This window comes from Crocodylus siamensis, chromosome 4 (genome assembly GCF_052110815.1).
Source record: "Crocodylus siamensis isolate JL-2025a chromosome 4, ASM5211081v1, whole genome shotgun sequence".
NCBI classification, from domain to species: Eukaryota; Metazoa; Chordata; order Crocodylia; family Crocodylidae; genus Crocodylus; species Crocodylus siamensis.
Window position 1 is genome coordinate 88,785,118 of NC_143398.1, and position 15,225 is coordinate 88,800,342.

The 15,225-nt window shown below is 42.2% G+C and overlaps 1 protein-coding gene across 8 annotated transcripts in view; it reads right to left on the reverse strand.

Annotated features, from left to right (window-relative positions):
* CNOT4 (CCR4-NOT transcription complex subunit 4) overlaps nucleotides 1–15,225 on the reverse strand; it is a 121,466-nt gene that overhangs the window by 59,915 nt on the left and 46,326 nt on the right. For 7 of the 8 annotated variants that reach the window (XM_090042815.1, XM_090042817.1, XM_090042814.1 and 4 more), the window contains exon 2: nucleotides 5,640–5,882. In XM_090042815.1, coding sequence (XP_089898941.1) covers nucleotides 5,640–5,813 — 174 coding nt within the window. In that variant the 5' untranslated portion in view covers nucleotides 5,814–5,882. The other variant, XM_090042816.1, reaches the window with a different exon arrangement.

Below are 15,225 nucleotides of genomic sequence, written 5' to 3' on the forward strand. Positions count from 1 at the left end.
CAACTAAAGCTTGAGTTGCAAAGTACAAACCATTTTTTCAGTTTAAACTTGTTCAACTAGTTCAGCCTTTAGGTCAAAATAAAGAAGCCGCATGAGAAATGAAAATGCCATCTGCTTTCCAACTTATAAATAAAAAAAACAAAGATTGTGTGAGGTTTAGGTCTATTGGTTGTAAAATCTTGGGAGGACCTGTGGACCAGAAGCAAGTCAGTTCAATGCACTAGCCACAGAAAATACTTCCTTTAGTTCAGTTTCAATAGTCTTGAATTTATCCCACATAATTCATGATATTTTTATATCAGGTTTGGTTTTGGGGTTTTTTTTTGGGGGGGGGGGAGGGGGGTTAAACAAACTATTTTTAAAGCACTGTAAGTGCATTTTAACTGAATTCAAGTTTCCCTTCCAAAAGGAAGTATGATACACATCATAAGCAAGAGATTTAGTAGGTAAGAAGTATATCATGTTGTAGTTTTTTTAATCACACCCAGTTCCTGGCTGCAACTGATAATTGGGTGTGGGTGAACCAACTGAAGCAGAATCCAAATCCAAACAAGGTAAAGATGATGGTGGTCAGACTGCTATACCCTTTCCCCATTCCCACCCCCAGGGTGCTTGGGAAATTTTTTGTTGATGAGTCCAGCCCCACTTTGTGACTTGCATTTGCAGCTGTACAGTGCTTCCGAGTCCTCCACCACACTGGCATCTTCAGAAGGCAGACATAACTAGAAGCACCATTCACCAACTATCTGGTGAGAAGGATGCACCCCTTTCTTTCAATGGGCTAAAATGTAAAAATCAAGAATCTGAAGGTTAGGTTGAGCTATGCATTTGCTCAAATAAAGTGTACACAAATCATATATCCTCCTGTTTATCAAAAATAGTTTCCTTAGTGACAGTATACATACATGTAGCAAGTCAGTGTTTCAGGGCAAATCAACCCTTCAGGAGATGAGTACAAATGCAAAACAATTAACATCTTTGCTTTAAATCAATCCACCTTAGCATTATCCTTAATTAGTATTATCAGTTTAGCTTGGCAAAGATTTTTATGGTACCAATTCCCCTCCAAGTCCTCTGTAGTTAAGTTACCAGTAAGAAACTTTTCGATTACTGTCCCATGCAGACTGACTGGCACCAGCAGAACTGGAGAGATTGGGTTCCACCACGAACCTTCAGTCCAAACTAACAGTTCTTTGGTGGAAAACTGATTACGCACTGCATACAAAAGCAAAATCAAAAGGGTGACTGCAGCTAATCAAAAGTAGGGGAGAACTACAGTAAAGCTAACCTATTTAACAATTTCTTTGCCTCCATTTTTCTGAGCAGGGACTGGGTCACCCCCCCCCCGCCGACCAGGACCCCCATAGTACCCAAGGGAAGTGCACCAAGGCCTAGGGTCAGTGAGGACCTAGTCAGGGAACTTCTGGAGGGACTGGACATATTTAAAATCAGCTGGTCCTGACGATCTCCACCCCAGAGTGCTGAGGGAATTAGCTGAGGTCATCGCAGGACCCCTGGCACGGCTTTACAAGCACTCATGGTGCTCTGGTGTAGTGCCAGAGGACTGGAAAAGGGCCAGTGTGGTTCCCATTTTCAAAAAAAGGGAGGAAGGATGACCCAGGAAACTATAGGCCAGTCAGTCTTACCTTGATCCTGGGTAAGCTTTTTGAGAGAATTATCCTGGCACATGTCCACAAGGGGCCAGCAGGGGAGATTATGTTTAGGGGCAACCAACATGGGTTCATTAGAGGCAGGTCCTGTCAGACCAAGCTGGTGGCCTTCTATGACCAGGTCATCAAATCCTTAGATGCAGGGGTAGCAGTGGATGTAGTCTTTCTGGACTTTAGGAAGGCCTTTGACACCATCTCTCACCCCATTCTCATTAAAAAAATTAGGAGACTGTGGCATCAACACCTACACAGTCAAATGGGTCACTAGTTGGCTGGAGGGACCCACCCAGAGAGTGGTGGTAGATGGGTCTTATTCGACCTAGAGGGATGTGGGCAGTGGGGTTCTGCAGGGCTCAGTCCTTGGGCCTGCACTGTTCAACATCTTCATCAGTGACTTGGACGAGGGGGTAAAAAGCACCCTGTTCAAATTTGCAAATGACACTAAGATGTGGGGAGAAGTGGGCATGAGGGAGGAATAGGCTGCAATCAGACCTAGACAGTTTACAGGAGCGGGGGGATGAGAACAGGATAGGTTTCAACACTGACAAGTGCAAGGTGATGCACCTGCGGAGGAAGAACCAGGAGCATACCTACAGGTTGGGGAACGCCCTTCTCATCAGTGCAGAGGCAGAAAAGGATCTTGGAATCATTACTGATGCCAAGATGAACATGGGCTGGCAGTGCAGGGATGCAGTCAGGAAGGCCAACCGCACCTTGTCATGCATCCACAGATGCATCTCAAGCAGGTCCAAAGAGGTGATCCTCCTGCTCTATGCAACACTGGTCAGGCCACAGTTGGAGTACTGCGTCCAGTTCTGGGCACCACACTTCAGAAGGGATGTGGACAACATGGAGAGGGCCCAGAGAAGGCCACTCGCATGATCAGGGGGCAGCAGGGCAGGCCCTATGAGGAGAGGCTACGGGACCTGAACCTGTTCAGCCTCCACAAGAGAAGGAGGAGGGGGGATCTAGTGGCCATTTATAAACTAGTCAGGGGGGACCAGCAGGCATTGGGAGAGTCCCTATTCCCCCGAGCACTACCAGCAGTGACTAGAAATAACAGTCAGAAGCTGGCAGAGGGTAGATTCAGGCTAGATACCAGGAGGCGCTACTTCACTGTCAGGGCGGCTAGGATCTGGAACCAACTTCTGAGAGAAGTGGTGCTGGCTCCTACCCTGGGGGTCTTTAAGAGGAGGCTAGATCATGTGACCCCAGTACTCTTTCCTGCCATGGCAGGAGGTGGGACTAGATCTGCTCAGGTCCCTTCCGACCCTACCAAGTATGAAACTACACACATCATGCCCTGGAGTATGGACAAGTATGACATACATATTGGGGGGCACAATACCTAGTATGTAGTTTGCTACAATAATCCTACTATGGGGGAACTGTCCATGTTTGAGAATTTTGAAATTTTAAATAAGCTATCCTGCTTACCACAGTGAATGAGCACATGCAGATTTACTCAACTAGCTATTGTGTGCAGTCTGCAGGGTACTTCAGCCTTTGGAACAACTATCCACAGACAGATGTAAAGAAGTGGTACCTAAACAATACCATCAAAAAGGTAACCTCTAAAAGATGTGGGGCATAAGGAATACAGCTGCAGAGTGCTGCAGTAGAAGAGCCGGCAATGTGGTACAGCTATCTCAACTCACCTTATAAAGGGCTTTTCAGCCAATAAAAAGGTACTATACAACAATGTCTGTCTATACCGTCAACAGGCCCTCACCCCAATTTGATTTTATAACAACATTTACATGAACTCAGGAAACTCTACCCTAGATCCTGATCATATATAAACTGAGTAACTCAAAAGGAATACAACATACCTTGACTGGAAGTCCTCCCACTTTTTCAAAAGTGCTGTCTTCAAAAACACACTTCAAACACACTGCTGCCACCATCTCTGAAGTTTGAGACCAAACTGATCTTGGCAGTCTCTGGCACACATGGGTCTTGGTCTATATCACTAATGTCAGGGGGCCCTGGAGGTAGTGTTCTCCTCAGCTTCTTTTATCAAGCCCCTTTAATATTCCAATTGGTGGGTACCTCAGCCTCAGTTCTGTCTGAATTATCTTGTGTTCCATAGGTAGAGGAATGCCAAAAAACAGCGTAGGTTCATAACAAGGATGACCATTTCTCCTTTTTGCCTCAGAAGGGCTTTTTATGCCCAAAGTCTTGGCGCAGTGCTCCTTTAGTCCATTTGTTTTCTCCCAAAAAACGATATCCAACTCAACAAATTGAAACACCTACTCGAACATCAAAATGTTCCAAATTACGGTGTTCAGCTTCAGCAAATATAGTTATCCCAGATATTCACAAGTGCCCAAGGTCTGCTTAGAAGCAACTAGAGGCATATTTTTACAATGTTTTCAAGAGATTCCAAAATCCAGGTTGCAAGAACAGAGCAAATCAAAGAAATAAGTGCTGGAGAGAAGTAGTATGCAGTAAGATCCCAGGTGTGAAGTGATATGTGCAGGCAAAGGAACTCCAAGGAAAAAAAAAACACCAAACAAAAAACACCACACAAAAACCCCCTTGCCCTTGAGCCAGCAGAGTAGAGAAGTTAAAATCTAAATAGACCACGTAAGTAGCAGAAGGAATCAGCTGTACTATTCACACTGTCATGCTGGCACTTACATTGCACTGGTGGAGACTGCTCTGGTGGCTGATGACACTACTCAGGTCTTCCTTGCAGAAAGTCACACTCAAAGCAGTACACACAGTTTTTGTGCATCACTGGTAATAATTTTATGTGGCATTATACGTGGTGCATTCCAGGTTTTCTTGAAAGGTCTCAACTGCCGGTTTGTACAATCTCCCTAGTGTCAACCAGGTGGCTCAGGCACACAGCAAAAGGACTAATGGTGCTTATGGTAGAGTGTGGCAATTAGTGCAGAGGTTCAGGGAAAGCAACATTACTTAAGGTCTAGAAAAGGAGCTGGAATTGGATGTTGTAAGAGACAGAAAGCAAACAAAAGTATTCACTGAAGATAGGGTCATGTTTAAAAACATCAAGAGGAAAGGGACTTCAAACAGGTGGGTTTCAATAGGGGGGAAAAAGGTGAGAAGCAAAGCAAAGAGACTGGAGATGAAATCACCACCTATGACTTCAGAGATGGGGACACAAAGGGAAGAGTAAAGTGGAAAAAAGAAGGAAGCAACAGGATTTTAACTAAAAACTACATGCAGGGGAGAGAGCAACAAGTCAGATGCTACAATTGTGGCCCTGGGACACCGGGAAGTTAGTGAAGTTAAAGTTCAGGTAGGGGGTTCAGATGGGGAAGAGAGGAAGGGGTTTATCAAGGTAGCAGGATAACCAAAACATCAGTTAAGAGATGCAAGTAGAGAGACTGGATGAATTTTTTTAAATGGTACGTAAAAAGGAACAGTTCTGAGCTTCTGGGGCAAGAGTGCAAGATATGCAGTATCTTCAATCAAGCACTCCAACCAAGGGCTGGCAGGTTTTTAAAAGCTTTGGGGGTATAAGACATTTTTTCCCCCAGTCTGAGATCCATAAAAAGCAAAGGACTAGCAGCTTAGGTCCCACAGGCACAGCACAGGCAGGTATTTTATAAACTCCCCTCACCATACAGCTCTGCCACCATACCCCAACTTCTACTGTGCCATACCCAGCTGCTGTAATCTTTATCACCTGTCATAAAACAGTTATGCCAGTACTCCACAATCGAGATTCCCAAAAGTATTAGTTCTCCTTTAACAGCTCTGTGAATACCAACATGCTTCAGCCCTGACACAGCCTTCACTGCTAATCCAGTTCCGAGTTATCAAAGTTGTGCAAGGGTTTTAATATGAACACAGGTTCCAAACAAAATCAGCAGCTCGGTTTTGATCTAAACCATGGATCTGAAATGCAGTTCTCCGATGTAAATGTGTATTATGTACTAACCCAAAGAAAGACCCTTGTGACACTTGCAAGGCAAGTAGTCATTCCAGGATATTTACCTTTCTGCAAGCAGGACAAAGTCCATTCTCATCAGTGCGGATACGGTGCCAACAGAAGCGACAGATTTGGTAGCCACAGGTGCAAGGAAAGAAATTGATATCATCAATCTCCAGAGGCTCCATGCAAAGGGGGCATTCCACAGGGTCTTCCTTAGCATCTGGGCTGCGAGACATCTTCACGTGTTCACAGAGCAGCAAAAGTTAATAACTTAAAAGGGAGCAGAAAGGTCAGCACTTGAAGATCTGCAGAAAAATAGGAACATAGGATACATTTTAATATCAAAGACCATTTTGACACCATAGATAAACCAGCAACGCCTAATTAACTTTAGTAGTTTTTGTTCAGTTCACTTCTGCATTTGCTTTTCTCCTCAATTTTTCCTGTAAGATTACTCACCAACTAATCTGAGTCCCTCTAATTCTATGTAAAGTCACAAGCGGTATAAAAGATGCTGCTATTGGCAAAATGCTTCCTTGCCCAACCAGCCAGGAATTACTCTTAATTTGTTAGTCAAGCATCCAAGGGTTTGACAGAATAAGAGTTTAGCAACTGAGCACAAATAACGACTAAAAATTGAGCAATATATGCAATACATTTAACTCCCTAGTTTTGCTTAGGGAGTGTCTGAACTTTTCTGCAGGAGAAGAGAACCCTGAATTCAGGACCTTGCAATTAAATGAAAGAGCAATTTACTCATTTTATACGCTCATAATTTAGACTCACTTCTGTGTTACTCATTGAAATAAAGTTCAGCCAGTTGGTAAAGGAAATTTCAAGAATAGAACTTGGACAGTAAAAGCTTTTCTTCAAACCTGACCAGGTATAGCTTTGTAAAGAGAGAATTAGTCTCCCATCCATTCCATGTTTTAAACTCTGAAGAAACCAATAACAAGACTGCTCATTAAAAATATACATCTGTTGCTAAAAGTGGTCACTTAACTTGATTTATACCAGACAGTTCCTTACCAATGGCATCACTTGACCTTTTCTAATACTCTACATTCAAACTTAAAAACAAAACAAAAACCTAAATAAAACTGGGGGGTGGGGGACGACACACAACACAGAGAAGTTTAAGTCAGTATATCATTGCATTTGATTGAAGCCACACACCATAGCTAAAGTTTCCTGAATGAAAGCTATTGCAATTCCTTTTTCTGGGCTCAAAAATATATTCTTAGCTTATGCCCAAAAGTCAATTCTATTAAGCTTAAGGAAAATCCTTTATTATTTGAGTGCATGCTGAGGGAATGAAGGAGTTAAACTTTCCAACAACAACAACAAAAAATCATTTTTCTGGCTGAGTAACAATTATTCTCACACTTGAAACTGACATGTAGGTAGTCTTCAGAGAAACGCACACAAATCATTTTTTAAAAACTAGAAAAAAAAACACATTTAAAAATAAGTTTGGAATGTTTATAAGTATGTACTTTTCTTGAATTAAAAAAACCAAACAGTCTAGATTTTCTGGAATTAAACTTCAGCTATATGGGGGATGAAGGGGTCAAGTAATGGTGTGGGAGAGGAAAGGGACAACATGGAAGAAACTAGATACCCATTTAGAACTTGTGACTGCAGCTTAAAACAACAACATTATAGGTTATCACTACAGCTGCAAAGAAAAATATTTTAAAAGACCATAAGAACACTGCAAATTGAGAAAAGGGACCAAAAGGAATAAAAGTAAAAGCTAAAATGTTTATATAGCTCAACACATATGTTCCCAACTTGGTGCATTCTTTTACCTATTTCAGGTGCTGCTTACATTGTCAACAGCTTTTACTATTAAAAATTAGAAACTAAAATTGCACATCAAGTTCAAGGAGCCAGGACTTTTCTATGATCGGTGCATACATTCTGCTTTCTCTACAACCCTTTACACAAATACAGTTAAAATCTTGATCTCACGTATAGCCTTACGTCTCCTTGTCTTGAGGGCAATGCCCAAGTCCCCTACTCTTTTTTGTTTGTTTGTTTTTAAATCCCTTTTCTGAAGAGTGTTCAAATGGTTCCAAGTTTAATTCAATCTTCCCAGGCTCTGGGACTTTACATCCAAGCTAGAGGAGGTCTGAAATACACAGTTGAGCAAAAGCGCACAAGTACCTGTCTAAGAAGCAAGTCTTACCCCCTGGAAGAAGGAGAAAAAAAAAAGGAGTGCAATATCAACCCCATCTTATAGCTGTCTCTGTTGTAAGAACACAGCCTAAGACAACACTTTTGTTCAAATCCTTGATAATCCATACCTAAAACACCTAAATAAATGTATATTTATACTTAAAAACCCATGCTCGTCCAAATGGCTGGGAGTCTATATTAAAAAATGAGTTGTTTTTTGCTTTAACCTGGAATCTGCCCACTATGCAGTGGATACAGGTTAAGATCACCCAAGGTGATGATGATCGTTCTCTTGCATTTGGTCTCAAGTTTCACAAAAAAACCAAGAGGTCTGCCACAGGCCAAGACAGAACGTGAGAGGATCTGTATAAAGAACCATGGGACACAAAACCTTAGGGGAGCCCATATACAGCGAGGACCTAGACCCAGAAAACACAGGTAGCATTTGTTGTAGAAATGCTCATGGTCAGTTTAAGCTAGCCCAATTGCTCAGACTTCTAGTGCAGGGACAACAAAACTGCAGTAATTAAAAATGCCAAACTTATCCTCGGCTTATTACTTGGTATTCTTGCTCATTTCCTCTAAGTCGTCGATTAAATTATCCTCTGTGCTAGAGCACAGATCATCAGCTCTAGGGTATGCATATCTCAAAAATCACATGTCCTATAGTCCTCACCCATATAAATATTTTGGTTTATGGCTAGAAGATTAAAAAGCTTGACTGTCCTTGCTCTAGTCTAGTGCCAAGTGCTCAATCCACCTGTCCAGTATAGACATACTCCCCACCAGAGTAAGGGTAAGTCCTTCAAGCACATGAAGGCAAAAGGTCTTTGTAAAAATAATTAGTAGCACACATTTAAGTGCTCAGATAAAGGTGAAGTTAAAGTGGTCACACAAGACATCAGTGTCTCCAGTTAGTGCACCGGTGATCATTTTACCACCCCCTTTCAAATGTCTCATCCCTTCCCTGCCCCAAGAATGTAAAAAGTAAACTGAAGGTTAGTCGCTACAGAAGCATTTTTTTTTAAATCTGAGACACCACCACAATAGTACCTGTCACTCTAATCAGGTTCAGGTCCCTTTAGTGCACTCTTTGTACAGAAACACTGGGTGTGTGTGTGTGTGTGTGTGTGGGGGGGGGGGGGGGGGGGGGGGGGAGAAAGAGTGTCTGTACTTTGTCATGCACACACATTTAGGTTTTGCTAGATGACAACCTTAATATATTGGTGTTCGAGCATTTGCTAAGGAAATGTGGAAAGCAGAGTTAACATTTCTGTATTAGCCTTACATTTTATATTTCCTGAGTCAACCTAAAAATGTGAAAGGTGCCTCGGTATTTGTAAAGTTAATTAAAAAAAAATGCTATTAGACTGCCTGAAATGAAGAACAAGGAGAACCACATAGGTCTTCTTTACTTCAGATTTCCATTAGATTTAGTATTATGGGTATTATGCCTTTTTAACAGTTGTTCAACCTTTAGAATATCCAAACTATGGCAACAAGCCCATATAATAGCTGTGTTAAAGCCAGGGAAGGATGTCTCTGGCCAGGGTGGATTTGATTTAAATCAAATAGATTTAAAATCACAAAAATCACTTGGTCAGGAAGCCTTGACTTAATCATTGTTTTCTAAAAAAAGTGCATTCTTTTTGTTTGATATCCTTTATCCATTTAACTTCTTGAAACTTTGCACTTTTAGAGAAAGGCAAGGGCCTGACTGTGTGTATACAAATGTACAGAGACACAATAGGGCTGATGGGTGGGTAATCAGGTCTGTCATCTTTCATCTCCATATGCTGCTGTTTAACAAGGATGTTATCTCTGAAGACAAACTCTCCCTATGCCTGAAAGCTTGCAAAGAACATTTTTTCCAGCTAACAAAAAAAATGGCCTAATAAAAGATAATCCCATCTACCTAAAGAACTTAATCTGCCAATGATTTCTGGAGAGACAAATCCAGAGTTTGAGAAGTGAAACTAAGCATCACAGAGATACTTAATGGGATCTTTTAGACCAGCGGCTCTCAACTTTTTTCCTACCGGGACCCATTTTCAAAGGTTCATGGCCTGTCCCAACCCAGACCACAGTGGCCCTGCCCCTCAGCTCCCCCTCCCCCTCCAACCATGCTACTGACCCACAGCTCCCAGCCCCACCCCCCAGCCCTGCTGGTGCCCTTTACTCCTGATCCACAGCTCCCTGTCCCCCCATCCCTGCAGAGGGGCCCCCAGCTGCCCCTGTTTTGCTCAGGCCAGAGCACAAGGGCTGCAGCTCATGTGGGCAGCAGGGGAATGAGCTGGAGGAAGGAGGAGGGGAGGCCTGTGGCAGCCCCACCACAGTTCTTTCACCCCCTGAGCAGCATCTCCTGGCCACCCCACCCCCGTGAGCATCCAGCCTCACAGCTCTCCCCTACCCTCTTCCCCCGGCCACTCTGCCCTGCCGCAGTCTCCATGCTTTCCTGGGATCAGCATTTCTCAACCCGCAGCATTCGGCCATCTGAAATCTTGTGACTCACTTTTAGGTCATGACCCATGGGTTAAGAAATACTGTTATAGACTGAGCAGAGTTCCATTGAATAAAGTGGTTTTCTTTAATCTTTACTAATCTAGAGAGGAACCTCGGGGAACCCCATAAGATTGGGCCCCTAATATACACCCCGTGGCCTATGACCTATTTATAAACCTTCTAAAAAAGGTTGCATGAATATGTTGTCTCAAAATAGTATAGAGATTATAACTTCTAATTATAATTCCATGATAACCCAGGGTTTTAAATGCATCTTAAAATTAAAATTTTTATATATTTTTTTTAAAAAAGGCATCTTTAAAAATAATCAAAAAATATAATTAAGATATTTATATAGAATCCTTTTTAAAATTTTTTTTAACTGTTGATTTTTAACCACCCTGCCTCTGGCCCAAATGACTTCAGGCCAGAGTCATTCCTGTGCTATCTTTATAAGCTTTATAAAGGTCTTATTTAATATGGAGGTGAGGGGTAACTGAGAACAACATCTAATACCAGAACAAGCTGGATTCAGACCAGGCAAGTTCTGCACTGGCCAAATATAAAATACTCACCTAGCATATAGAAGATCGATTTGAGAAAAGGATGATAACAAGTGCTGTGTTTGTAGACCTATGAGTGGCATACAACAGTCAACCACTGAAACCTGCTTGCCAAAGTCTATGATATGACACGCAACTACCATCTAGTGCAGTTAATTTCATCTCTTTTGAAAAGCAGCCATTTTTATGTAGAACTGTGCAAGACACAGTCGCTGGAGACTACAACAAAACAACCTTCCTCAGGGAAATGTGTTAGCACTGATCCTGTAACATATAAACCAATGATCAACCCATACAGAGCAAGACAAGGTGTTTCATATATGCTAACAGTCTAAGCATCACATCACAAGAGGATGGCTTTGCCACTGTCAAGAACAGAGTGACACATGCACTGAGCAACCTCTCTTATTCTAATAATCTAAAACTGCTTCATGCCAACCGAACCAAGATTCAGGTCACAGCATTTCACCGCATTTCACCTACAACACAGAGAAGCCAAACGGAAATTAAACATCACTCAAGATGGAAACCCGCTGACTAATCATCTGAACACTGTGTACTTGGGGCTTACATTACACCAAACACTTACCCTCAAATCACATGTAGAGAAGACGACAAAATGCAAAAGTCACCACCTGCAACAACATACTTCAAAGGTGGGGAGCAAACCCAACTAAATTACAAATTACTGCTATTGCCTTGTGTTACTCCATTGCAGAGCATCCATGCCCAGTATAGCAGTGATCAGTTCTTGCCAGGAAACTAGATCCAGTTCTAAAAAGTTATCATGAAACAGGATGTCTAAGCCAACACCAAAGGATAGCCTGTACTTACTGGCTGACACTGTACCACCCAATATCAGAAGAAAGGTAGCAAGCCAAAAAGGAAGATCACAGCAGAAGACACCAGGCATCCATTCTAGGGAAACACAGAAGTAACCAAATGGCTTAAAGCATGAAAGTTTTGTGATCAGTGTAGTACCCTTGGACACAAATGGCTAACAAGACATAGAGGTTATGGGAAGAAAAATTATTCACAACCAGATGCCCTGAAATGGACCTGGAACCCCAAAAAGATCTCCCTAGAGAGACCTATACAGACTGGTCAACATGGTGATGCTTGAACCACCTGCACAAAGTAGAAGATCAAAAACAAAACATGATCAAATGGGCCTACTCTGACACAAATACATGTAAAATGCAGACCGTGGAGCACCTGCTCATTTGACAACTCCTTGGTGAGACCTGTATGAAGGACAACTTTGCTGCAGCAACAGAAAGAGTCATTAATTGTTCACGATTCTGGAAAAACATCTAGTTTATGATAGACTAGAGCAAGAGTAGCAAGAGACCTCCAAAAACAAACCCATAAGTAACCAGTATATTCTGTTGAACTAGCTACTCATTCTATTGCATATTCAAATCCAAGCCTACTGAAATGCATCTGAATCAAACAATCTCACTTCTAGTGAAAAGCATAATTTAAAAAGATCACCATTCTGAATGGATTCAAGTGTATTTAATAATTTCATTGCAACAACTGAAGAAGTCGCTATTTGGAATCTCCAAGAAATGTCACCAGTTTCTGAGAAAAATGTGACACATTAGCTAGTGCCTCTAAAGGACACAGAGAGGCTCTCCAACAATATTGCCAAGTGATTAACATTTATAAGCTGTTTAAGTTAGCACTAAGTTCAGCAGCTTCTACTAATAATACTGATAGCTTGCCTCATAGTGTACCACTGGCAAGCTTTTATTTTCCAAAGAAGGGTAAAGAGCAGCTGTATACCATAATTTTGAAACAGAGGCAGCATTTTTATTTACTTGGGAAAGGACCATTCAAAAGCACACAATTCAAAGAGGTTCCACTGAAGCAAATCTTCATTCCAGGAAGCAAATACCAGGACAGCACCATTTCCACATCAGAACACTACTCATTTTTCCAAACTGAAATGGTAAATACTAGGCACACCACAGCAAAACAGTAAAGTTCATATACAAGCCTATTTTAGTTGGCAGTAAGTCCATTCCAATGGTTTGCACCCTTTTTTCATTATTGTACCCCTTTGGAAATTCTGAACAGAGGTATGGACCCCTTTGAATTGTAACTGTGGGTATTCACATATTTTTGATTATTCATAGTCATCTTCTGCAGACCCCAGAGGTCCAGGGGCCATATATTGAAAACCACTGGCCTAATTCTGAATTGCCCTGCAACCAGTCTTTAAGACTAAAAGATGAGCTGTAATATGTAAGGGATCTATCCAACTTGAGGCAGCAGTTGGTCAATTTTGCAGGGAGATTGTGGGGCCAGCTGCCATTTTCACAAGCTGATCGTGGCAGGGCCCTCGTGCCACCAATTGGTTGCAAGGGCTGTCCATCATATAGCCCTGCCCCTTTCCATTGATTGGTTATCAGCCAGGCTTTTCAGCCAACAGACAGCCTTCTCTAGGGAGCCAGCATTTAATTTTCAGTAAATCCCCCTGCCCTCTGGTGGATTTTGCAGGCACTTATTCAATTACATGGGAAATGCTGGATTTCATGAAGTCATGATTTGGGTAGGTCCCTAGTAATAGGAAAGCCTAGATTATAGGAAAAACTTCAGATGACTCATGTTGTATCCAGAGTATCTGACTTTCACAGTTATCTCCTGAACAGCAAATAGCCTATATAAAACTTGGGGAAAAAAAGTTATTAAGAAGACACCCCCAAAAAGTAAAAGCTATCAGATAATAACATCTCCAATACTGATGAAGGCAACCAAATGGCTTGAATGGTTCCATACCCTGCTTCCAGGAGAACACTAACGACAAAAAATGTAAAATAGAGCTGGCCAATGTCTAACAGTCCTCCAGAATAAAGGTGACAGATATGCCCCACGTAGCCATATCATTTGGCCAGTGGTGCTGCCTCTCAGTCTCAGACAGGCCCTGCACATCACATGCAGTAGGCCCCACTGCCCCAGCCCCATACAGAGCACAGAGCCAGTCTAGGGCATGTGCTGCCTGGTATGGATGCCACATGCAATTACTGCAAACTGGATCTAGGGCCAGTCCAGACCAGGATCATAGTCAAGCTCCGAGCACCACACACAGCACTGGCTCTGGCTAAAGGAGCTTGCCTGCTAGGTGGAGAAAGGCCCAGTAGCTTGTTTTCTTTGCTGACAAGCAACCATCTGCTTTTTTGTTCTGTTTAGACCCCAAAGGTTTTTGCACCTCCCCTCCCTTCCCACCATGGCAAGTTCTTTTCCTTCCAACCCCCAAGGTTTTCCAGCAGTGATGACCTGCCTGTTTCTGCAGCAGCAGCAGCAACCTGGCTCCAAAGAATGTTCAGTTTTTTTCTATAGAAAGAGTGCTAAATCCTTAGAAAGGCAGAGGTTTTTTCTTTTTTTTCTTTTTTTTTTCCCTTTTGGAGGATCATACTGGCCCTGCCCTACTGCTGAAGGCTCTGGAAGCAAAACAAAATAACTTTGAAGAGAGCTTAATAACAGGCCAGAATCCCATTTTGAGAGATCAGGCCTAAGGGAAGGGGAATTTAGGTGAGTGCTGACTAATGTTTTACTTTTATTTCAATTTTCAGGCGTGCTGGAACATAAACAGGTGAAAAAGTCTGGGCTTAAGTTTCAGTAAGCCTCTCTGGGTTTAAACAGAAACCAGTTTTCTAAAATGCCTACAGAGTTCCCGATATAAAAATCGGAAGTTCTGACTTATTCTGCCTATTGTCACAGCCAGTACAGACAGAGGGACTATTCCACTGGAAATCCCCATTTTCACTACCGTACAGTTAGGTATGGCAGCAAGGGAGGGAAGGGTTTGAACTTGAGGTCCAAATAACTTACATATGTAAGTTTCTGGTCCTGGGGGGATGGAATGGCAAGACAAGGTGGGGAAAAATATTCTTAGACTTCTTTAAGTTTCTATTTTCAGTGCCACACCCTTGAATCCATCTTGAGAGAATATTGTTGAAGCCTCAAAACATCTCTCATTTGGAAAGGTGTGCGTGTTGATCCACTAAAAGGAAGGTCAGCTTTACTTGCCTTTTTGTTTTGATTTTTTTTTAAAAAAACCACACAGAAGGAAATTTCCCAAGTTGCAGCAAGGAAAGTTTAGGTTAGATACTGGGAAAAACTCACCAGAAAAACAGTAAAACACTGGAACAGGTTACTCAGGGAGGTTATAGAATCTCCATCCTTGGAAGATTTCAAGACCTGGCTAGACAGCGCTTTGGCTGGGATGATTTAGTTGGGGACAGTCCTGCTTTGAGCAGGAGGTTGAACTAGATGACCTCCTGAGGTCCTTCCCATCCCTCATTTTCTACGATTCTAACAAGATCTCCTTGAAGAAGGAAAACTTCACCATAATTTCAGCAATACTCTACTCACTTGAACCCTACGTCAAATAGAG